Source organism: Onychostoma macrolepis, chromosome 02, assembly GCF_012432095.1.
Source record: "Onychostoma macrolepis isolate SWU-2019 chromosome 02, ASM1243209v1, whole genome shotgun sequence".
NCBI classification, from domain to species: Eukaryota; Metazoa; Chordata; class Actinopteri; order Cypriniformes; family Cyprinidae; genus Onychostoma; species Onychostoma macrolepis.
This window is the reverse complement of record NC_081156.1, coordinates 5,833,068-5,858,231: the sequence shown is the minus strand read 5'-3', so window position 1 is coordinate 5,858,231 and position 25,164 is coordinate 5,833,068. Positions and strand designations below refer to the sequence as shown.

The 25,164-nt window shown below is 36.6% G+C and overlaps 1 protein-coding gene across 5 annotated transcripts in view; it reads left to right on the top strand.

The window, feature by feature from the left end:
- The window catches only part of prkag2b (protein kinase, AMP-activated, gamma 2 non-catalytic subunit b), a 37,366-nt gene extending 16,583 nt beyond the window's left edge, over positions 1 to 20,783 (top strand). For 4 of the 5 annotated variants that reach the window (XM_058748357.1, XM_058748364.1, XM_058748373.1 and 1 more), the window contains 13 exons: positions 7,942 to 8,153; positions 10,104 to 10,155; positions 10,446 to 10,555; positions 12,338 to 12,419; positions 12,992 to 13,050; positions 13,338 to 13,383; positions 13,601 to 13,655; positions 13,872 to 13,998; positions 14,155 to 14,320; positions 14,472 to 14,509; positions 15,640 to 15,786; positions 17,752 to 17,845; positions 19,324 to 20,783. In XM_058748357.1, the coding sequence (XP_058604340.1) occupies positions 7,942 to 8,153; positions 10,104 to 10,155; positions 10,446 to 10,555; positions 12,338 to 12,419; positions 12,992 to 13,050; positions 13,338 to 13,383; positions 13,601 to 13,655; positions 13,872 to 13,998; positions 14,155 to 14,320; positions 14,472 to 14,509; positions 15,640 to 15,786; positions 17,752 to 17,845; positions 19,324 to 19,355 (1,220 nt within the window). In that variant the 3' untranslated portion in view covers positions 19,356 to 20,783. Of the gene's footprint in view, positions 1 to 7,941; positions 8,154 to 9,378; positions 9,946 to 10,103; positions 10,156 to 10,445; positions 10,556 to 12,337; positions 12,420 to 12,991; positions 13,051 to 13,337; positions 13,384 to 13,600; positions 13,656 to 13,871; positions 13,999 to 14,154; positions 14,321 to 14,471; positions 14,510 to 15,639; positions 15,787 to 17,751; positions 17,846 to 19,323 lie in introns of those variants that run through there. The other variant, XM_058748386.1, reaches the window with a different exon arrangement.
- Positions 20,784 to 25,164: the final 4,381 nt, after the last annotated feature.

Sequence of the window (25,164 nt, the reverse complement as noted above, 5' to 3'; positions counted from 1 at the left end):
TGGGTGTCTCGACCAGCCCAACATAGCAACATTGGCTCAACCAATGGTGTACTTTTGGGGCGGGCCTGTCTGTTGGCTGACCAATGGCAGGCAGAGGGATCGTTTGGGAAATCTGTTTGAAATTCAGTATTTTTGCAAAACTGTATGGTGCTGCTAGTAGTGCAGAAATGATTCACTCCACCTTGAATATCGGTACCTTTCCCCTAAAAGTATGAATACTATGGCAGTATCAAAATATTATCATGCTTGCTTGGATGTTCTGACCAACCCAACACAGCAACATTGGCTCAACCAATGGTGTAAGTTTGGGGCGGGACCGTCTGTTGGCTAACCAATGGCAGACAGAGGGATTGTTTGGGAAATCTGTTTGAAAGCCAATATTTTTGCAAAACTATATGGTGCTGCTAGTATAGTGCAGAAATGATAAACTCCACCTTTTAAAATCTGTATATTTCCCCTAAAATTATAAATGCTATGGCAGTATCAAAATATTATTCTGCTTGTTTGGGTGTTCCGACCAGCCTAGCAAAGCAATATTGGCTCAACCAATGGCATAAGTTTGGGGCAGGACTATCTGTTGACTGACCAATGGCAGACATAGGGATTGTTTAGGAAATCTGTTTGAAAGCCAATATTTCTGCAAAATTGTATGGTGCAGATAGTAGCACAGAAATGACACACTCCAACTTTAAAGAACAACTGCACCTTATAACAACTTACCTTATACCTTACCTACTTTGTCTCATTGTATTACTTTGTTTGGATCTTCTGTGTCTGGATGCATGCACACATGCACTGAATCATATGATGGGTCACATTATGTCAGCCTGACTGGAGTGTTGTATTGGAGTCGCAGTGGTGTCCTGAGGGGCTTCGCTGTGTGTCACATGAAATAGTGTTCCTGACGCAAATCAAACAAGCTCAGGTTGCCTCACTACTCTGTCAGCTGAATCCAAAATTTGGTTTGCATTTATGTTCAGGCTTAGGATAAAGGTTAGGATTAGATCTGTGACTGACAGATGATTTTTCAGGGCCAGTATGTTTCCTGACTGACTGAATAAGAGCCAGTGAAGCAAGCCTCCATTTCTCAAGTTCCAGCTGTTGGAAGCATGTTACTCAATAGTCTTCTTGCTCAATCTGGTTAATATGGTTAAGCTTTTAGGATGCGCTGTGGAATATCATGCTGGGTGGTGTTGATATGAACAATCTCATTTGTCGCATGACAGTTACTCAAATAACTGACAAGGATAAAAATATAATGTAAACCAGCAAGCACACAACTAGATTAGTTGACATTTATTTCTTCAAATGGGTCATCCTTCTGACATACTATATCACTGCATTAAAATTGAACTGAATTAACGCATGCGTTCATCCTTTAGGTCTCACAATAAATGGTGCCATCAAATAGTGTAAAACCAAAATCCCTCACTTAAACATTTCACTAACATTGCCATGGAATGGAGTCAAACTGGTCTGAGTCCAAGCATACACTCTGGAGGCCTGACCCTGTGCTGTGAGTGAGTGTTATCTGCCCTTGTGGAATGTGTAGCAGTGGCAAGGCTAAAATAAGAAGCTAACGCAGCAACACACCAAACAGGTCTAAGCCAGCTGGTTAAATCTGGCTAAATGTCAGGAGATAGGATCCCAAACTCATGTTCTCGTGGACACATATTGGCCTTTAATGATAACTACCTCCATATACTTTATATGAGAAGTGTATTTTTGGTCCAAGCTTAATAGAAAGTGATATATGTGAGTTACTGTGCTGTACCTTCATCCAACAAGCATCCTTCAGCATGCATTGCTACTAATGTGGCATCAGTGATACGGTAACTGTACTTATGAGCTCCTCGCATCTACTGACATAAATCAAGGGGTGATCTTGTAGCGTATTCATGAAGGGACAGGCTATGTTATGAAGGAAACCTAAGGTGTTGGACACATTAGTCAAATTTCACAGGTAAAAACGTCCATTGTCTATTGTCAATATGTATGAAGAACAGCTCACACAGAAGTCAAGAAGTTCAAACCAAGCTGCTTCCTGTTGGTCAACGTGATGACTTAAGTCTAAAGTATACACTAAAAAAATTAAATAAAATTGAGCAAACTAAAAAGTTTAAGGCAACCAGCTTCAGCAGATTTGAGTTTTCTCAACTTGTTGTTTTAAGTTTATACAACAAAAAGTTGAGAGAACTCAAAAATCTCCTACAAAAATAAGTTGAGAGAACTCAAAAATCTGCTGAAGCTGGTTGCCTTAAACTTTTTAGTTTGCTCAGCTTTTATTTATTTATTTTTTTACAGTGTACTTCAGGTTTTTATGCGTATGCGTACAGTCGAACACGCAGCCTTTCAAAGTATTCTCCATTTGATAAAATGCGCAAATGCAGGCGGTCGACACATGTGCTCTAGAAAGCTTCATCTTAGTCCAGTGTCTGCGCTGTTTTTCACCAGAAGTTATTACTTATAAAAAAAGTCTTTGTACTCTTATAATCTTGTTGCGGTTCTCTCATATCCCCCTGCCACAAGCGCTTGTCAAAACGGACGTCTGTTGTTGTTGTCCTGTATGTTGCTGTTGTTCCGTCTCTTTAGTTTTGGTTTCTACTGTGAAACAATGGCCCGGTCCAGTGTTGCCACCTTGTGGAACAACTGATTAGTGCAAAACCAAGTTATACAGTACACACACTAGTGCTGGGCGATATGGGCTTAAAAATATATCACAGTATTTCTGGTATTTATTGCGATGACAATAATTCAGGGAATCTGGTTTCTTTAGAGAAAATAATTATCTTTCCTATTTTTACCCAAAATAGGGTGTTGTGAGCATTACGGAGTACACAGGTAATGTAATGACTGTTTAATTCATACTGGAAGCAGGAGGGCGTTCTTGCTCAGAAACTCCACATATCCATAGCAGAAATAATTCTGCTGACACTCCTGGAAATCCCTAATATGGACAAAGGTATCCAGTTATCACTGAATAAAACGCACAACGGAGATAAGACAAATTTTAACTGATGAAACTTGAAGACAATAAACATACGATTGCACAAAATATATGGCTTATCTATGTTCTTCAAGCAATCTTGGGTATTTTTATAAGGAAAGTATATTTATAATGCAATGCTAATCGACATAGCCTTTATCACTGTATATAATGCTATCATTCTGTAATATGAAACCACGTCTGGTCACAAAAAGAAGTTATTTCAACCACTCGACTATGTTAAGTTAATTTGGAGAGAAAAGCACGTCAATAAATGATATCTTTGTTGGACAACAGGTTTGTAAACAGGCTCATACACATGCAAAACTGTATTGCACACGTGCTACTGTAGTACATTTATTCATGGCTCAGACCGATTTTTTTTTTTTTTTTGGTCGCACTGTACAGTACAGCCCTGACCAAACCAGTTCCAGATTGTAAAAGCGACCAACTTCTCCTCATTTTCACGTCCACCTTCCACCATGTCGCTCCGCACTGTCGCACACAGAAATATGTCAACAACTTGACTTTATTGTTATATCTCTGGAAGACTAATTCTTATCGTAGGGAGAATTTTTACCGGTATATCGCAAACGATAAGATATCACCCACCCCTTACGCACATACTATTCTGGTGATAAACTTGCATCATACGCACTGTATGCAGACCATTGCATATGCGTAAAAACCTAAATCTACTTTGGCATTTAGTGTGACAAACTTGAACCCAATATGAAAATCGCATGTATTCCTATTGAAATGACTCGACTTCAAAAGTTTGCTGATACATCAGTAAATGTGAATGCACCTTTACCTAATTCTCAACACAGAGAGAGGCTGAGGGCAGAAGCAGTTTCTCAGAAACGGTGAAGGTCAGTGGCGTCACCCCACATTGAGGTGTCAAATTTGTACAGTGTGAAACGACGCGGTGTTTAAATGTTATAGCTAGATGCGTATATTCACATGCATTGGAAAATTCATGGAAACACTGCACGTCTTAAACTTATAGTCTGAAAAGTCCCGGAAAGACTTGATAGTACTGTGCGATATATACAGGTGCTGGTCATATAATTAGAATATCATCAAAAATCATCATCATCATATCATTATTTCACTAATTCCTTTGAAAAAGTGAAAGTTGTATATTATATTCATTCATTACACACAGACTGATATATTTCAAATGTTTATTTCTTTTAATTTTGATGATTAGAGCTTACAGCTCATGAAAGTCAAAAATCAGTATCTCAAAATATTAGAATATTACTTAAGACCAATACAAAGAAAGGATTTTTAGAAATCTTGGCCAACTGAAAAGTATGAAAATGAAAAGTATGAGCATGTACAGCACTCAATACTTAGTTGGGGCTCCTTTTGCCTGAATTACTGCAGCAATGCGGCGTGGCATGGAGTCGATCAGTCTGTGGCACCGCTCAGGTGTTATGAGAGCCCAGGTTGCTCTGATAGTGGCCTTCAGCTCATCTGCATTGTTGGGTCTGGTGTCTCTCATCTTCCTCTTGACAATACCCCATAGATTCTCTATGGGGTTCAGGTCAGGCGAGTTTGCTGGCCAATCAATCACAGTAACACCATGGTCATTGAACCAGCCTTTGGTACCTTTGGCAGTGTGGGCAGGTGCCAAGTCCTGCTGGAAAATGAAATCAGCATCTCCATAAAGCTTGTCAACAGAAGGAAGCATGAAGTGCTCTAAAATTTCCTGGTAGATGGCTGCATTGACTGTGGACATCAGAAAACACAGTGGACCAACACCAGCAGATGACATGGCAGCCCAAATCATCACTGACTGTGGAAACTTCACACTGGACTTCAAGCAACATGGATTCTGTGCCTCTCCACTCTTCCTTCAGACTCTGGGACCTTGATTTCCAAACGAAATGTAAAATTTACTTTCATCTGAAAAGAGGACTTTGGACCAATGGTTGATGTTGTTGTTGTTGTGGATAGGGTCTTTAAGACAGCTCTATTCATTTATACTGTTATCAGCACATGTTGAAGTAGATTCGTCTCTTGTCTCTGAGAGAATGTGCGCTGTTAATGCAGCGTTAGAAAACTCCGTCAGTTTTTTTACTTTCACTTTCTGTATGACTGACGTTCACCGGCATAACTATTGCGCAAAGTTTGCACGTTGCTTGTGTGATATCTATTGGCTCACCTTCATGGTTTAAAACTACATGAATACATGAAAGAGGAATCAATTCGGTATGCCGCACTGTCTGAAACACGTACGCTGAAAAACTTTCTCGCGACCCGGTAGGAATTCTTCCACGGCCCGGTAGTGGGTCGCGACCCGGTGGTTGGGGACCTCTGTTCTGGATCATTGCCAAGTCAGCAGTCTTCCCCATTATTGTGGTTTCAAAGAACAAGAGATACCCAGAATTTATACTGTAGGGTTGGTCATTTATTCAAACTCAAATGTAAATATTCTAATATTTTGAGATACTGATTTTTGACTTTCATGAGCTGTAAGCTGTAAACATTTGAAATATATCAGTCTGTGTGTAATGAATGAATATAATATACAAGTTTCACTTTTTGAATGGAATTAGTGAAATAAATCAACTTTTTGATGATATTCTAATTATATGACCAGCACCTGTATAATGCGAGGATGAGCAATGCTAGAGTTAATTATTTCAAGTCTGAAATACCGTTGAGACATTTTTCGAAATACAGTATCTTCTGTTGTGTTCTACAGAAGGTTTGGAATAACACAAAGGTACATAAATGATAATAAAATTGATATTATTGGGTGAACTGTCTCTTTATAATTCGATTTTAGTGTCAAACCTCCTACAGAAGTCAGTATGTCAATATGTGCATCACACTCAATAATTAAGCCTGGAAGAGGGGTAACAAATTACATGACTTACTCTGACCTCTGTCCGCTTATTGGTCACTGGCTGCCAAAACCACGAGAGTCTGTCCCACTGAATGAATGATAATATCAAGGCAAGTTGGATGTTTTTGGTGTGTCGACTGGGCCATCAACACCCAGCTGGGGCTGTTAATGCCCACCCGCTGAGAGGTGTGACTGTGCGCACTGGCTCAATCTGATTCTTGAATGACTATGTAAATGGGGTTAATGAATGACGAACAGCTGAAAATTAGCTAGTGGGACGCCAGCATTAATTGATGCCAGCCTGACCCCAGCCTCAAATGGACACTTCCCTTCCCAGAGAATAAGGAGGCTTGCCAGGGCTAATCTCTACAGAAAACTAATTGATTACAACAGCGCATTTCATAAATGAAACAATATTGTCTCATAACCTAATGATGGATTGCCATCTTCTGAATCACTTTCCAATGTTGCTTACAGCCCATACCACGCCATACACATTTGTCAGTCCAACACAGAAGGTTTCAATTGTGAAACATCCGTAGATCAAGCATAGTGACATGCTATAGCCAAATGCCTCGATAGCAGAGATACATGAGTAAAGCCCTGACCTGAATATGTCCAGCTGCTTCAACACTCTGCTGAATGAATGTACTGATATTCTAATGATGCTTCAGATTTAAAGATTCCTCAGAGCATATGTGCTTTTGATCATGCAGTAATATATCAGTCCATATGTTGTGTCATGCAGTACATAAGGAGTTATGTGAGGGCTGTCATATGAGACACATCTGTTTGCTGTGGTATCTCTGATGAATCCAGCTCTAAACAGGAGTGATTGACTCTACAATAAAACTGAATCAAAGGAATCCTCTGCATTAAATACTAGTTAAGCTCTGTTAATCATATTTGTGTAAAATTGTGCATAATTTTTGGACAGAAAATTATTTGGAATTGCACTTACATTAAGACACTTTCCCCTTGGAACTAAAATAAACATCAATAAACCCTGTAACTTCTGCAAGGTTACCGGAACAGGACTGTTGACATGCCGCAAATTCCACTCATGAAAATGACATTGGTAGATGGAATGGTATTCCTACTTCAAAAAGAACAAATTTAAAGCCCAAATAATGAATATATTTGTACTGAATAATTTTACTTGGTTTTGAATTTACTTGTATAGAAGGATAAGCTTCACTTTTGTGCATTGAAGTGCTGCAACCACAATTTTGTTTTTTTTCCATTATACAATAATATTCAAAAGTGTTGGCTCAGGAAGAATTTAATACTTTTATTCAGCAAGGACACATTCAATTGCTCAAATGTGACAGTAAAGACTTGTCTGTGTTACACAAGATTTCTATTTCAAATAAATACTTTGCATCACATAAATTGCAAAATGGAAAATATATAAAGTATTACATATTTTCTTTTTAAAATATGAAGAATAATTTAAGAATAAATTTTAAATTACATAATATTTCACCATATAATTGCTTTTACTGTATAATTTTACTTTTAATATTGCTGTTTTTACTTTTTGATCAAACAAATGCAGCATTGGTGAGCATAAGAGACTTCTTTTATAAACATTATAAAAATTCAATTTGGTATTTGAAGGGAAAAAACAGGTAAGTGTGAAGAATTAAAATCACTATTTTTCATTTTTAAAGTCAGGGTCTTGTGATTTATTAGCATTTATTTATTTATTTATTTTTATTTTGTGACAGAGCAGAGGAACATGCTTCCTGCTAACTTATTCAGAAGTACACTATTCTCTTATTATTAATGTCTTGATTGACAGTCAGTTGTTTGTCAATGCAGCTGTATTCTGCTTTGCCACGATTATTTGACCAATCCTGGTAGAATTTAGCATCTCTCACTGAGACCAAGCTGAGGTAGGAAAGCTAGCAGAAGATAAATAAGATATACATATCTCTATTTTGTCTTTTTTTTTCTGTCAATTGTTCCTGTAATGCTACAAATTTAGATTTTCACAAAATAAGCTCTCCTAAATTCCCATCAGAATTATGATTCTACTGAACTAAATCAACCTTACAAATTCAGTACTTCATTGTCTTCATGTGTCTCACAGGCTCTGGGCTTTCCACTCCCCCCACCACCCCGACACAGAGTCCCGTTCCACCGGTGTTTTCTGTGGAGACCCCCAGTCCTGTGGAGCGGATGGAGGAACGACGCTCCCGCTCTCTCTCGTCTCCCCCCGACACAGGCCAGCGCTTCAGCCTGAGCTCCTCCACCACCAAGCCCCCCATCGCCTCGTACACCTTTAACTCTACCTCACGCCAGGTGACTGAACGACTTCACATGTTCCTTCTGGGATTTACTATAGTATACTCTTGTCCCATTGTGAAGCAGTCATTTTTACAACTCTAGTGGAACCTTCAATTGACCGATGGCATATTTATTAAAAGACAAAAGTGCTTGTTCAGTTTTTACTCCTAACATACAGTATGAAGTCTTTCAGTGACAACAAATTGTTGAGCAAATGCTTTTTCTTGTACAGTACAGTATGTGCAGAGTGTTTTATGGAAGTCCACTGCAAAGTATTTATTATGGAAAGTTTACATTTTACAGCTATGTGTAGCCTAATGTTGCAGCTGAGGGATATATAGTCCTAATAACTATAACATCATTACGCAAACATTAAAATATATATAAATCAATAACTTGATTTTATTTTTCCTACATTTCAGGTGCATTTTATGTGTGCGTTATACTGTTTACACCTGTTGCAGACCCAATTGTAATCTTAAAATGTGCTGATCTATCAAATATTAAATTTATATTTTAAAATCCGTAACCTAAACAAGCTGTGAATACACAGCAACTATTTATTTATACACAATGATTTTATTTTTAAACCAATTATGACACCCCCAGGCCAGTTGCGGTTTCATTTGCAATTTCCCCCTAAAAGAGATTGATCAAAAGTTAGTGTACTTGTTTACCCAGGTGAAAAACAAGTACACTTCCATAATGTACTTAAAGTGCTCTATTTTCGTGCACTAATTTTGTACTTAATATACTAAAAATGATTCTTTAGTACTTTTTAAGATAAACTTAAGATCATCTAAATGTACTCAACTGTGCTATTTTGAGACACCATGAATATGAACTAAAATGCACTTTTAACATACTATCTCTGCATTTAAAAATTTATTTAGTTACCACTAGTAGCACACTTGAGTGTACTAGTGTATGAAAGATGGGTTCAAGTGTGCTACTAGTGGTAACTAAATAATTTTTTTAAAGGCAGAGATAGTATGTTAAAAGTGCATTTTAGTTCATATTCATGGTGTCTCAAAATAGCACAGTTGAGTACACTTAGATGGTCTTAAGTTTATCTTAAGAAGTACCAAAGAATCATTTTTAGTATATTAAGTACAAAATTAGTGCGTGAAAATAGAGCACTTTAAGTAGCTACATTATGGACATACACTTGTTTTTCACCTGGGTACCTAAGGCACTACAATTGATAGATTTAACAGTATTTAGGTTATATAAAATGCTAGCGATGTATGAAATTACCTTAGCAAGACAAATAAGTCAGCTATTTTATTTAAAAAATAATGTTTGAAATATAATTTCCACCCATCAAACACACTGTTGGACAAATTAAATACACTTGTGTAAGAGATTTTCCACAGGACTATAAGTGTCCGTTTTTTGATGAAACCACCCTACTTTGAGTAGCCTACGCTATTTATGTATTAGTTTTTAGGCGCTCGTGATGTTTAAAATGCTGACTATATAGGCGGCTCGCCAGGTTTTGAGACAAAGCCGCGGCGGGTGATTTATGCATGATCAGTCAACTCTCATTTCGCTTTCGTTTCGTCGTCGTCCAGCAGAGAGCGACAGAGCTATAACTAGAGCCAAGTTATCCCTTCAGACCCTGCAGTGTTGACATTATACGCTCCAAATGAAGTAGGTTACTCTACCTGCGCGCTCAGAAAACAGACGTGAAGCAGACAAATTGGGATGTTCCACTGTCACCGTTGCGGGGGTGTCCGTCTATTAATATGTCGACACTGCGCGTAATGAATCCGTTAGTGAAAGCTGTGCTTGGAGAACATTACAAGTTTAGTATCACTCTGCTTTCTATGTGGTGACCAGACTGCTTGTTTGAAGATAAGCAGATTTTAAAAATGGGCGCTACCACTCCATAGGATCTAATCGGGTCTAACTTGAAATAAGTGATTGTTGATGAAATCATCAGCTCGTGTCTTTGTGTTTTAGAGCTGCGTACTTGCTGAAGGCATGCTGGAAAAACTTGAACTTGATAATGAAGGTAAATGGTTATATTTGTGTTTTGCATTGCTTGCTTATTTTATTTCACGTGCTCTTTGCAAGTTTATGGTCTGTGACTAAGTTTAATTTTCAGCCTGTTCTTAAATATAGGTTTGTTGTATGTAGTATTTTTGTATGGTTTTATGAGTCTAATGGGTGTATTTCATAACATAATTGCATTTTATATTGTATTAAAAAATGAATTGATTTTAAAGATTTATGCAAAACATATTTGTCACATTTTTAAGAGATTCTAGTGCTAATGATTCTGGTGATTTCTTCTGTTTTCAGCTGCTGAAGAGCCAGACAGTGACATTTACATGCGCTTTATGAAATCCCACAAGTGCTATGACCTCATCCCCACCAGCTCCAAACTAGTGGTCTTTGACACTACATTACAGGTACATCTTACATATTTTCTGTGTTCTAGCACAAGAACAGAAAGTGAAAAGATTTGGGTATGTTTTGTGCTATGTTCAGAATGGGAGAGTATCTTGCTACATACTGCATGCTAATCTGTTTACTCTGTATACTGCGTTCTGTTTTAAAAATAGTATATGAAATTTAGGAATTATTTCATGATGCACATTTCAAACAGTAGTAGGATGGTTTGTCTTTCAGTCATCAGCATGTTGGATTATCTCAATTTTGTAACTTTCGACAGTCTGATCAAATAATAGAGATGTTAAAAGCACAGCTGTAATTGCATCTAGTTCATTCATCACACTGGAAATGGTCAAGTTGAACACATTTCACTGTGGGATACGATATTGCAATTTACTTTATTGTATATCAGTGGTCAAAAACTCAATTCCTGGAGGGCCACAGCTCTGCAGAGTTTAGCTCCAACACACACCTGCTTGGAAGTTTCTGGTAATCCTGAAGACCTTGATTATCTGGATCAGGTGTGTTTGATTAGGGTTGGAGCTAAACTGTGCAGAGCTGTGGACCTCCAGGAATTGAGTTTTAGATCAGTGTTGCATATTGTGTAGGTCATTCCATATATGCATAAAGTTGCATGTTTTGAACCCTATATTACTAACCATGCAAAAATGTAAAGCTAGTATGCTTTTCTGCCCATACAAGTTTTAGTATGAGCCACAGATGCTGTCTTTCAGTTTTGCTTCCCAGTTGTAGCTTAAACACATGATGTGTAAGTGATTGTGGTTAATGTTTCATCAGTAAATAAATCTTAGTTGGTGACTGAAATGGATGGGATCTCTTTGAAGTGTATGGGAAGCAGTCATAAAGCTAGGTTTGTCAGGGTTAAACAGTAATCATGTGCAGGTATGTGCCATTATTAGATTTGGGGGTAACACACCCTTATAACCCATTAACCTGTTGACTTTCCTCTGGCTGAGGGCCAGTTTGAAATAATAAAGGCTCAGAAGATCTGTGGAATTTCATGCTTAGACTGATGTACTCATTGTACTTGTTTGTGAATGAAAGTTTCTGAAACAAGGAAGTGTTATGCCTGTCTTCATTGTGATATAAAAATGAGGTTTATGAGTTTAAACCATAAGTAAAAAAAAAAAAAAAGCCTTTATATGAACTGCCTTTATATTGAAATGCAAGTTAATTTTTAATGGATAACTGGTGGGATGGTAATAAATTTAGAGAATTTGTGTTAGAAATGTTCCAAATGTGACCAAATGGGTCCAAAATGTGCTGAATGAACCCCTTGCTGATGTAAGTCACATGGGCATTTCAAATAAACCAGAATCTACTGAAGAAAGTTTTAGCAACACAGACATCATCTAACATCTTTGTCATCTACCTCAAGTTTATCTAGGATGCTTAATATATGGCATACTCTTTGCATTAAACCTTTAAAAGAAAGCTTAAATAATAATGTTTTTATTTATGAAGCTACTTTCCCAATCATACTGTATAACATTGAAAAAAAAAAAAAAAAAAAAAATCGCTTTTTGCATCGCTATAATGACTAAACTTGTTTTAATCGAGACAAAATGCAACTTTATGGCCGGGAAGAATTGTTTAAGGCCAAATGTCCCAGTTCATTTGTCATTGGCAGGTGTAGACATTTTTATTTATTTTTTTGCACCCAGCTTTTTTGCATTGTCTCCTGTGATTTTTGGCTCACACCACCAGTTCCTCCAGAAATGTTTTTAAAGGCACCCAAAAGAAAAGCATTGTAATGTCAATTCTTTGTTCTCTCTTAGGTTAAGAAAGCTTTCTTTGCCTTGGTTGCTAATGGAGTTCGAGCTGCACCATTGTGGGAAACTAAAAAGCAAAGCTTTGTGGGTGAGCAATGACACATGCACGTGCGCACACACTCGCACACATGCTCTCATCCGCATTTCTGTCATTCTTTTCACTGGAGTTGTGTTTTTTTAGGTCAGGCAGACAGAAAATGTTTAACTCGTTTAATGCAAGTCCATTTAACCGACTGTCTTGAAATTATTGTTAAAAACTTAATCAGTAATCAAATAAAAGCATTGCTTCAGGTCATTATTTGTTCACCTGTAACGTAATTGGACATGCTTAGGTTAGCAGCTAACAATAACATGTATTGGTTGAAATTCATTGCTGCCTACTTCCTGTCCGGATTGTTTTGAATTGTAGATATTTATAAGCAGGCATAGATGGAATATGCTGATGTTTATCTAATTTTCTGTGCTGGTATTTTACAAGAAGGCGTTAAATAAGCTTGGAGTACTTTTTGGTAACCGAAATTGTCAATATTTTCAAAATGAACACAGCAAATTCATAAAGCACATTGGATGCATATTCTGCAAAATCTGCAGGCATAGCTTCTCTGTGAGCCCAGATATGAGTCAGCATGGTTTTCCTCTAATGATATGTTTTCTCTATAGGAATGTTAACCATCACAGACTTCATCATCATACTGCACAGATACTACAAATCGCCACTGGTAAGGTTTCAGACATCACAGAAACTCAAATACTACCTGTTTTGCTGGTCAGTGTCATTTTGCTCAGTGCTGGTTCGTGGGGGTTGGACCAGAAATTAGGTCTACCTTCAAATGGCTTCAATAGTGCCAATTCTTAATAAAAAATAAATTAAAAAAAGTGTTCTGCCATGGCATTTCTCATCAGCTTGTTGAAGACATTGCATGTAATTAAATGAATGTTCAACTAAGAGGAAGGATCTTTGTCCATTTGTAAAATTTTAAGTCATATTTTGTGTTCTATACCTCAGGTGCAAATATATGAGCTGGAGGAGCATAAAATTGAGACTTGGAGAGGTAAATATTTTCAGCTTTTTCACTTCACCGCTGCTAACACTCATTTGCCTTTATATACATTTTAAATTACTCACTGAACTCATTTTTGTACACCCTAAAATGTGTATATTCATGCACACCCATGTCCTTTATGGAGAAAATAACAAAGTAAAAGTTTGGAAAGGCATGAGGGAGTAAATAATTACAGAACTTTTTTGATTTCTGCTTATACCAACAGAACTGTACTTGCAAGCAACTTTTAAACCTTTAGTCAACATATCTCCAGATGCAAGGTGAGACATTCGGTCATATTTTTGTAGATTGTGTTTGTCCTCTTCATTACACGGTGCTTTATCCACTCTTTGGTTAATGGGAACATTGTCTCAAATTTAACAAATTCAGCAATTATTTCAGATGATTCAACCAAGACCACTTGTGTGACGTTATCTGCTATGCAGAGCACTTTTTAAATCTTTGGTTTCTTGTAACTCTTTGCTGTTTTTTCCCAGTATATTTGATGCTGTTTACTCGCTCATCAAAAATAAGATCCATCGTTTGCCAGTGATCGATCCAGTCACAGGAAACGCTCTGTATATCCTCACACACAAGAGGATCCTCAAGTTTCTGCAGCTCTTTGTGAGTATATTACTTCCTTTTAGCTTACTGATCATTTTATGCGTACAGTTATCATGCGTCTATAAATGGTAGTTGTTGTGAACAAATCAAACCAGTCAAAGGTTACAGAAGAGGAGTAATCGTCCCGAGTCATGCTGATGGTGTGTGGTCTTGTAGGTGCGTGAGATGCCTAAACCAGCCTTCATGAGGCAGACTCTGGAGGAGCTGGGCATTGGCACATACAGTAACATCGCCTTCATTCACCCAGATACACCCATTATTAAAGCACTGGGCATGTTTGTGGAGAGGAGAGTGTCTGCCCTGCCGGTGGTGGATGTTACAGGTAACAACACACATTGCTATTGAACTTTCCTATCAGTTCATGTACTTGAATTATTCTTCTGTGAAGCCCTTTTTTAGAAACAAAAATTCATTGTGCATGTCTGTCTTAGTCAAATGTCTCATATTTGCTTTCCATATTTTTCCTCCCAAAGGAAAGGTTGTGGACATTTACTCCAAATTTGATGTCATTGTAAGTTATACTACTCAAAGTTACCACACATTTGTTGCGAGTCATGGATATTTCTACAGTGAATATTTTTTCTTGTTTCTATTCTAAAATATTTAATCAGTTTTTGCACGTTGAGTGCTTGTCTTATGACTGAGAGTTTTCTAGGAGAAATTTGTACACATACGCCACCCTTCAAAATTTTAGTGTCAGTAAGATTGTTTTTTTAAAGAAACTCTTCTGCTCGCCAAGGCTGCATTTATTTGATCAAAAATACAACAATAACAGTAATATTGTGAAATATTATTACAATCTAAAAAAACTGTGTTCTATTTTAAAATAGATACACATTAAAGCGCTATATAAATGCCTCATTCATTCATTCATTCATTCATTCATTCATTCATGTAATTTATTCTTGTAATGCAAAGCTGAATTTTCAGCTTCATTTCTTCAGTGTCACACAATCCTTCAGAAATCATTCTAATATGCTGATTTGCTGCTCAAGAAACACTATTATTATCAATGTTAAAAACACTGCTTGATATTTTTTGTGGAAACCATGATACATTTTTGCATTACGTATTCTTTGATGAATGGAAAGTTCAAAAGAACAGCATTTATTTGTAACATAGTATGTAACAGTAACATAGCATGCCTTTACTAGCACTTTTTTTTTCTTTTTTTTTTTAAAATAAGTGTTAATTTTATTTTTTATTTTTTTAAATAAATCATACTAACCCCAAACTTGGACCTTATTCATGAGAAACGCTTGTAAATGGTTCATAATTCATATGTCCCTTCCAATCCATTTGTATCCATATAATTAAATGTATAAATTTATATACAAATGATTTTAACTCCAATTTTCCTCTAAATTCATTCTTGTCATTAATAAGGCCTGTTAGTACAAAAGTGACAGAACATTAAATGTGAAAGTCACCATGTCCAAACCAACAGTTGTTCACACCAAATGTTTATTCATTGATTATTGATTATATTATTGATATATTTACTATTGATTAATTGTAAATGACCAGTATTATTGGGATATAAACGGAGTTATTGAAATGCTTTGTGTAGTGTATATTTGGCTGTCTGTGAAGGTTGCTATAGCGTGGCTCTGTGTTCATTAGTGTTGTGGGTGTGTGTAGAACCTGGCTGCTGAGAAGACCTACAATAATCTGGACATCACCGTGACTCAGGCGCTGCTGCATCGCTCACAGTACTTCGAGGGAGTTATGAAGTGTTATCGACATGAGACCGTGGAGACTATAGTGGACAGGATCGTCAAAGCTGAGGTGAGATTCACTCCGTTTACATGGAGCAGATGCCAGCCACAGAAATTACATCGATAACACAGCCACTAGAAAAGAAGTCCCACCTTTATTTCATAATAAAGAATTGGTCACACTTTGTTTTAAGGTCAAATTCTCACTATTATCTAACTAATAAGTACAACTTTTGCCTCAAACTCCTAATTTGCTACTTATTAATACTTCATAAGGTAGTTGTTAAGTTTAGGTATGGGGTCGGATTAAGGAATCATGCAGAATAACCCATTAAGGGCTCTAGACTGCAACAATTTTTGAGAATGTGCGAGTTCAAATTTGATGTGGTTGCATTTGTGCGAGTGTATGGTCTGCTCTGCTCCATCCAGTGCGCTGCAGAGCCGCGGCACATTGTAGCAGGAGTCAGATTTCACTGATCACATAAAGAGAGGTGCTTTCAGTGCGAGTGCTTCTAGTGTATAGCCTGGTTTATACTCGCCGCGGCAGCTACACGAGCGCAAAAGTGCATGTGGCAAAAAAAAAACCCGCAAGTGGCTTTCAAGTGAAAGTAAAAGACCACTTAAACTAGAAAAGGTGATCATTTTGGTTTTCTTGGAAAAAAGACATGCAAGCACAGCATGCATCTTACTCGTTTTTTTTAATGTTATATAAGATAGTTTGTCGTTGTAGCCTACTGTTATATTGTTGTCAATTAAGAATAACAATGAATCCGTCTTTCAAGTATTTGTTTTAGTCTTAAAAAGTGTAAGGTGTATAGATTTAAGCACAACAGACAATTATCTTTTCTTGCAAAACATGACGGCAATATCGCGAATTGGTCCAAAGCCCGGCTTATAACACAGCAGAGGAGGAACTCCCGCTCACAAAATTCAAATCACAAATAATACTGATGAAAAAGAACAGGTTGAATGTTAAACACATTTGTTACCATATAACTGTAAACTATGGTAACAGAAAAACTGTTCATCAGCATGCATTGATTAATCCTATGTTGTAGCCCCCAAAAAAAGTGCAACCAAATCATGTGCTCTTGCGACCAACTGAGAAAGTTTGTCACACAAGTGCGACCAGTGGGAAGAATGAGTCTAGAGCCCTGCATTTCATATGTGCTGTATAAGTATTAATAAACAACTAATATGCATCCTAGTAAGTGACTAATTAATATTGATAATTGGTCCTTGAATTAAAATGTTACCGAAAAATGATTTAACATTATTCACCCAAAAAAGCAAATTCTGTCATTATTTGCCCTCATGTCGTTCCAAACCCGTAAGACATTTGTTCATCTTCAGAACACAAATTAAGATATTTTTGATGAAATTCGAGAGCTTTCTGACCCTCCATTGACCGCAAGAGATCTACCACAATCAAGGTCTTTGCGCACAAAAAGTATTCTCGTAGCTTTATAAAATTACAGTTGTAACCACTGATGTCACATGGACTATTTTAACGATGTCCTTACTACCCTTCTGTGCCTTGATCGTGAAAGGACCCTTGCTGTCTATGAAGGGTCAGAGAGCTCTCAGATTTCATCAAAAATATCTTAATTTGTGTTCTGAAGATGAACGAAGGTCTTACGGGTTTGGAACGACATGAGGGTGAGTAATTAATGACAGAATTTTCATTTTTCGGTGAACCATTCCTTTAAGTACTTAACCAACATTTCTGCTTTTAAACCCTTCAGTATGCTTGCCTCTTTGGCTTCCATTATACTTGCGTTATATAAATGCTTTTTTCTGTCCCTTTTTTATGATTCAAATGTATTCTCTGTGGTAATCAACAGCATGCCACAGATTCACTACAATGCAAATAAATTGTTAAAAAAAACTGCATTAAATGAGGAGAGTTCAGTATGGAATGGTTTTCATTTCAGTTATTTTGGCTTTATATATATATATTTTTTTTTTTTTTCATGTGAACATGCACCGAATGAATATCAAACGGCCCCTGATTGTGTGTGTGTGTGTCCTGCAGGTGCACAGGCTGGTAGTGGTGGACGATAACTCCAGCATCGAGGGCATCATCTCTCTCTCGGACATCCTGCAGGCGCTGGTTCTCACCCCCGCAGGTATAGATGCACAGAATTCCTAAATCAACCCTCCATTTCACTTTCCTTCTCTCCTCTCCACTCTTCCCCGGACCCAATCTCCTCTCCCTGGGCATCTATCACTCGAGTGTCCCTCTCTGACCCCCTGAGCACAGGTACGCTCACACAGGCTGGACTCTGATCGGCTTGTTACAGTGTGAATGAAGCTGGGTGTAGGTGGCATCATTGCAAGCGTGTGTTTGGTACTGATTTTATTCTAACACAGACAGCTCATACATTACTGCAAGTTGACCTGACAGACTGTCAATGGCAAAAAAAAAATCGATATGAGACAGAAATAGCTGTCTGGTTGAATAGTGATTGAAATACAGCATGTGCTCTCAGAGCCCTGTATGAAGCCTGCTGGGAAAAACCGCATGAAACACGCCGCATCTCTCACGTGCTGCTCAGCATGCTGTCTTTAATGTGTTGAGCTGCTATGAGCAACACTCCTGTGAAGGCAAAAATAAGAAATGTTGCTTGATGTTTTTGTAACAGGCATTCTACAGTTGAGGATAACCTGGAAATATTTTGGGCAAAAACCTAGAAAGGAATTTAAAAATATGGAAGGTTATGGAAATCATATGTCATGGAAATGAAAATCTTACAATATTTAAAAGCCACAGAAAATCATAGAAATAACAAAGTCATGGAAATTTAATTAATACCATCATAAAAGTCACCACAAATTCATGGAAACTAATAAAATTGTGAGGGGAAAAAAACACAGGAAAGTCATGAAAATCTATACTAATGTAAAAGTCACAGAAAAATTATGCAAATGAATACAGTTGTAAAAAGTCATGAAAGTCGTGGTAATATAAATCATAAAAAGTCACAGAAAATTGATGGAAATGATTAAAATTGACACAGGAAAGTCATAGAAATCAATACTGAAGTAAAAAAAGTTACAAAAAAATTTGGGAAATTATTACAATTGTTAAAAAAATATATCTTAAGTAAATCAATGCTATCGTAGAAGGTTGTAGAAGACTTATGGAAATTTAATACAATTGGAAAGTCACAAAGTCAAGGAAATTAATAAAATCTTTAAAGTTGCATGAAAAGTTATGGAAATCTTCACTAAAAACCATAAAAATAGATGAAAGTCATTGATCAGTCAGGAAAAAGTGTTATTGAATACTAGTTTCCTTTAGCTCTAAAATAGTTAATTGGTTAGAATTTAAATGATTAAATTTTAAATTCATATTTTCCCAGTGATTGTGAAAATATTCAAACATAAGTTGATCAAAAAAACACACATTTGTGCTGTAACCAATTCATACCTAAGCGTTGAGCTTATTTGTGTTCAGCTTAGCAGATTTAACAGATTTATGGTTCAAAATGGTCTCTCTTTAAAACTTTCTTCCTGTGATGTTGCCGAAGTGTGTGTGGTATTAAAAGAGCACTGACTGAAAGAGTTGTTTCATGAACTGAATTTCATATCATTTGCCCCACAGGAGGACGCATAAGGGACAGTGTAACTGAATGACAAAACATTTTGGAGGTGAAAAGAAATGCAAGAAATTCAAACCAAAAAGGTCCAGCCGGCATTCCTGATGGGATACAGAGAAGAGGACAGCTGGAAACTTTTTAGATCCTCGTTTAAGGGCAGGAAATTGTGCCTGGCCGAATGAAACCGTTTGAATCTGCAGCTGAAGGAACAGACATGCGATCTTAACGCACACATTGTTGGACTTGTTTATGGTGGGCCGGTCGTGAGAATCTGCCGCTATACTGTACACTGCTTTAGATGCTGGGCATGTTCGCCTGGTGCTGCTGGTTTTAGAGGTGCTCACTGACAGCGCTAAATCAGGCACGGGGAGGAAGCCTCCTTTTGTCTTCTAGCTGGGTCTGCGTTATATCATCAGGCACTGTAGTCCACTCTTGGCTGAGTGTCTGAAGTGGAAATTTGCCTTAAATGAAGACCTCTGAGAGAGCTGATTGTAAAGGTTAGCAGAGACCTGTAGATGTGCATGTAGTGCAAAAGCAGGTTCTTGATTCTTCAGCAATATGTTGCTGGTGGTTCAAAGAACCTGCTAGACTCTGTAGGCATCTGGCTTTTTTTTTTTTTCTTTCCCACTCTCTTGAAAATATTTTCAGGTTGCATTTCATCCCAAAACAAAAAGTAAAAAATATAAACAGAATATGAAGCATAAAGCAAAATAACGTGACATTATTTTCTTGACTGATAAGCATACTTCCCTGCAGGTTTTATTATTGTAATACTAAAATGATTTATATATTATGTAAATGATAAAATGCGTATATATTGTAGTATTTATTCTATCACCTGTAATTTATGCAGAATTTAAAGAAAAAGAATGGTTACTTTTTTTAAATAATGAGTAACTAATAAGAATCACCTCTGAAAGTAATTGCTACGTTAATAGTTTAATATTACATAGTTGTCATGAAGACAATGTGACTTTTTTTCAGAAGGGGTTCTCAATAGTTGGTCATTATTTAAAAAAAAAAAATTTTTTTTTTTTGATAGAACAAGTATTATAATATAATATATAAAAAAAGAAAGACAGAGAATGAGATGTTTTGTATCACAATAATTAAAATTGCTGGGAAATGTGCTTACTTATCATGAAAATAATGTAACAACCAAAAAAAAAAAAAAATTATGGTCCTAAAAAAAATCTATTGTTTTTTTTTGTTTCTTTCAATTTTGGTGTGATGTATATATGATATGACCTAGACACATTCTTGACAAGTTTAATGAGATTCATCTGAATATTATTGTTTTTGCCCGTCAACACTGGCCTATTAGTCCAAAATGTCTACTGAATATAAATTGTGTTCTCATCCTATTAGTTGTCAGTGGAAAAATGAATGTACTACCACACTGCATACGCACCGACTGTCATGGACTGTATTTTTACTGGAACAAAGAATGTGTTATGAAAAGTGACTATATACAGAGCCTTATTTTTCTATCATGACTGTCTGTTGTGTTTGGCTGGTGTGGAAAGCCGTGTTATGCACTAAAAGAGCATGAATGTCAAAGCTTGCAGTTGCAAAAATGGCCACGCATCTTTGCACCCAGTAATATGCTGAGCTACTGTAAATACAACAACATGCCATGTAATGGGTTCAAAACTGATAAATCATGTATTGTTTGATTGCATTTTTTCATTATTGTAACTGTTGTCAGTGAAAGTTAAGACTGTTAAGTCCAGAGAGAAAGAAATGTACATTTTTGTACACAGAAATGACACTATATTTTTTATGTGGTTGAGCTAAAATATATTGATTATGCATTAATATTTGTCTGAGATTTTTGTTGTGTACACCTTTCTGTCCCTAATGTGTGGAAGCTATATGGTTTAATTTGGAGGCTTGTTTTTGAACACAGGAGAGCATCACTTTAAATTAGGGTACATAAAAATAACTAGAATATATCTACATTTATTTATAGTTATCACATTTTATTGTATGTGTATTTCAGCATTCCAGACATACTGGCCTGGGGGTTTTTCAGCGACTCTGTCTGCATGTCGCACCGTTACGTCGGTAGGTGGCGACAAGTGTGCATCCCTCGGTGAATCATTCACTCAACCATTTCATTCAAAAACATTTGACTCATTCAAGGACCAAACATTACTACTGTGTATTGCTCCAGCAGATTCATTCTGATTTCTTTTATATCGTTTTGATCAGCAGATGGTTGAATTGCAAATGGTTCAATTTAATTTGAGTTTTGGAAAGCTTTGTATTTCTGCTTTTCTATTGTCAGAAAGCGAATTTGTAGTTTCATTCAACCTGTCTTTTAAATTTTTTAAGGATTGATCTGAACAGATAAACCCATTCTGATGGTTCTAGGTTGCTTAAGAGCGACCAAGAGCCCACCCTCAAGTCTTTATGATAATTTTCTCCCTAATTATGGCTTGGATCCTTCCTTTACGTATGTCGAAGATCATTTTTCCTCACCTGGCAGAAACAATCAGCCATTGGTGAAGGCTGCATTTGATCCAAAATTGTGTTTTAGATTTAAAAAAAATTTTTTATTGAGGCTAGCAGGAGGCATCGGGTTGAAAGCTGATGTAAAATCGACCATTAGAAGCATGGCGCTGGCAATGGATCTGTGGTCCTTCAGCATGCTTGCTTGGCAACAGAAATGATGGTCGAGTGAATCCTGTGAAAACTGAAGAAGTTTTAGAGAAATGATCCTCTTTAATCTAGTGTAGGGGTTAGCCTACAATTGTCGATTTCATCTGAAGATTTATCAAAAAATAAACTCATCAATCCTAGATTAATCTACACAATATTAATTTCATTTGTCTGTAGAATAAAAATAATGCTAATGTCCATATGTTGCAATAGAGATGTGGTGTTACCCCTAATTAAATGTAGTAGGAAAAAGTAACAGCACTGACATTAAAATTAGTGATTGTTTTATGTAAATTAGTTAATTGTATTAATTATTATTATTTATTTATTTCAGTTCGTCATACAATTTGCAACAAATCAGTTCTGCTGCTTTTATTACTATATTTGAGATGGGAAATGTCTGCGAGCTACCTTATAGAGCAGTGACATGTTTGAAAGGATAAATTATGGAGTGACAAGTTGGAAGTTGTTTACTTTTTTAATTCCCTGATCACTTACTGTGTAATTTAATGGTGTTTTAAAGTGTGTTTTCTATAGGAATTGTGTACATTGTTTTTTTCCAGGGTAAAAGTAAGAGCATGCGCCATGGCAATTATAAAATGATGGATAGAATCTGCTGAGCTCATCTCTTACTAGGCTTAAGCAGGCATCAATATTAATACATATACATTAGAAAAATGCATTTATGAAAATGCAGGAAAATAAGTGCTAGGGATTCAGAGAATTGTACACTCGCTGATGCTGTTTATTTAACTGTTAGGAATCTTATAGTAATAATGTTTCCATTTTACACATTAGTGGACAGTACTTTGGGATGTCCACCAGGGGACACTGTCCTCAGCTGTTTGACATTCTCTCTGCAGCACTGCTTAATCACATGCTATGTAAAGTCATTGAGAATGATGAATATTTCATTTTCTAGTTGGTTAGTTGAATGTACTGTAATTTAAATCTTTAAGCGTTTTAAGAAAAAATCAGCTTGTTGAAGCCAGAAGAAGCTCTCAACTCTTTTTCTTATTCTCTCAGCTGTACGTTGGACATTTGAGTAGTGAACCAGTACCAAACACAGTACCAAAGTTAGCTTATAAAAAGAAACAATTTGTATATATATTAATACATATTTCAGTTTGTTCACTAAGCCTATATGAGCACAGAATTATTAACATGACCCAGACTGTCTCTCGAATCTCAATGGTTTTGTGCTCTCAGCAGCCTGTAATTCACTTTGCAAAACACAGTACTGTCAGCACAAACCGTGTTTATCCCGGCTGCAAGTGAACCTGTATTTAATGTCATCTGGATTGTATGTTTATTTTATTTTTACCTTGAATTGTCTAGGTTTTCGTTGTTTCATATCATGCAACGTGTCCATGTTGGAATCTACCTAATTTGTCTAGTGCCAAAACACTGTTTAAATGCCTGAGTATTTCATGTCAGCACCAAACAAAGCAATTCTCCTTCCTTTTAAAATATTTATCTAACTGTGCATCATTTTTAAAGCACATCCAATACATTTATATTTATGCATTTATATTTAGGAGTTTTATCCACAGAAACTCACATTGCATTCAAGATACTTTTTAAAAAAAATTGATTCTCTGGGAATCAAACCCATGACCTTGACATTGCAAGCACTTTGGGCTGCAGGAACAATACCAGGGTTTAGAAGTTATATTACATGATAATAAGAGTTACTGCATGACCTGTTCACCATATTACTGTTACCTGATTTTCTATCCTTTTACATAATAAAATATTAATTTGTATAACATTTTAATGAACGTATATGACCTTTAAGTGGATATTAATCAAAAATAAATAAATAAATTAAATATTTCATTGTTGTTTGAGTGTTTCAGTTGTTTTTGACCATACATTGAACAATATATGATATTATTAGATAATACTTACATTAATACTCAAAACAAAACACCAAATTCAACTGAAAATCAAAAATGTGTAAGACCTTAAAAAAAACAAAAAAAAACAAAACATAACCTTTATTAAATTTTGACAGATGTTTGCAAAAAAAAAAAAAAATCTTATTAATCTAGTTCTGCCTCTCCAGGAGCTTGTTTCAATTATTGGACCCCATTCACTTTCATTGAATGGACAAAAGGAGAAAAAATAAAAAAAAGATTTTTTACAATTTATATTTGTATTATTTATATTTTATAATATTAATATTAATACTTATATATATATTTTATCTATACTGTGAATATAGGGAATAACGCACAGGTTAGTTCCATTCTCGCATTTGCATTTAATATTGATATTCCCTGCCATCTGTGACCTTTTCAGACCTGCAACAAGCAGGTAAGATATTCTCATAGCAAAACATTATATTGAGGTTAGTCCAAATATTGATCATTTTGATTAAAACTAGCACACACAGCTATTGGCATGTCGCTCACATCAGCATCTGGCTGTGATTTTCAATTCTTTTTCCATTCAAAGCATGTCGTGTCTTCCATATGCATGAAGACAGAGAGAAAGGGAGAGCCAGCGCTCAGGGGACGGAGGCCGGTTCAAGCGGGATGAACTCGCATCGCTCCTCAGGGAACTGTCTCTCTCTCTGTCTCTCTGTCTGTCTGTCGCGCTCTCAGTCACCATTCGTTTTACCGCATCATGCTTTTCACAGATTCAGTGGTGTCTTTTTGAAGAACGCCACGAGCTGAAGAAAAAGAAAGAGCGTGTGAGGAGAGAGATTGAGTGCGAAGTGAAAGCTGGCCTGCGGGAGTCATTTTTACACGCATGGCATTTAGTGGGACGAGGGTTGGAGATGTGACGTGCTCTGGGACGTCTTTGAAGTCGAGGGGACGCGGTGAACAAATATCACCCCCAGCGCTCGTGGCCGCCGTACCTTCTGTATCTTCCCTTAAACGAGTGTGACTGCGACACGCTGCCTTCTGATGTGTTTTTGAATTACCTCACAGAAATCTCACAGTAAATCAGTCATTTCACGGAGGCAAAGGCAACTTAAACTCGTTTTATTGAATCTTAATTTGTTTGGCAGGAACAGAGGGATTGTAGACTCTAGTAGCTTATTCAAGCAGTGCCACACGATCAAACACAACAGCACGGTGACTCTGTGTGTCCTGGGCATTGCTATCACAGAGCATAGCAGCTTCTCTTCAGTGAAATCGCTCCAGGTGTAACAACAACACAATACAGGATCA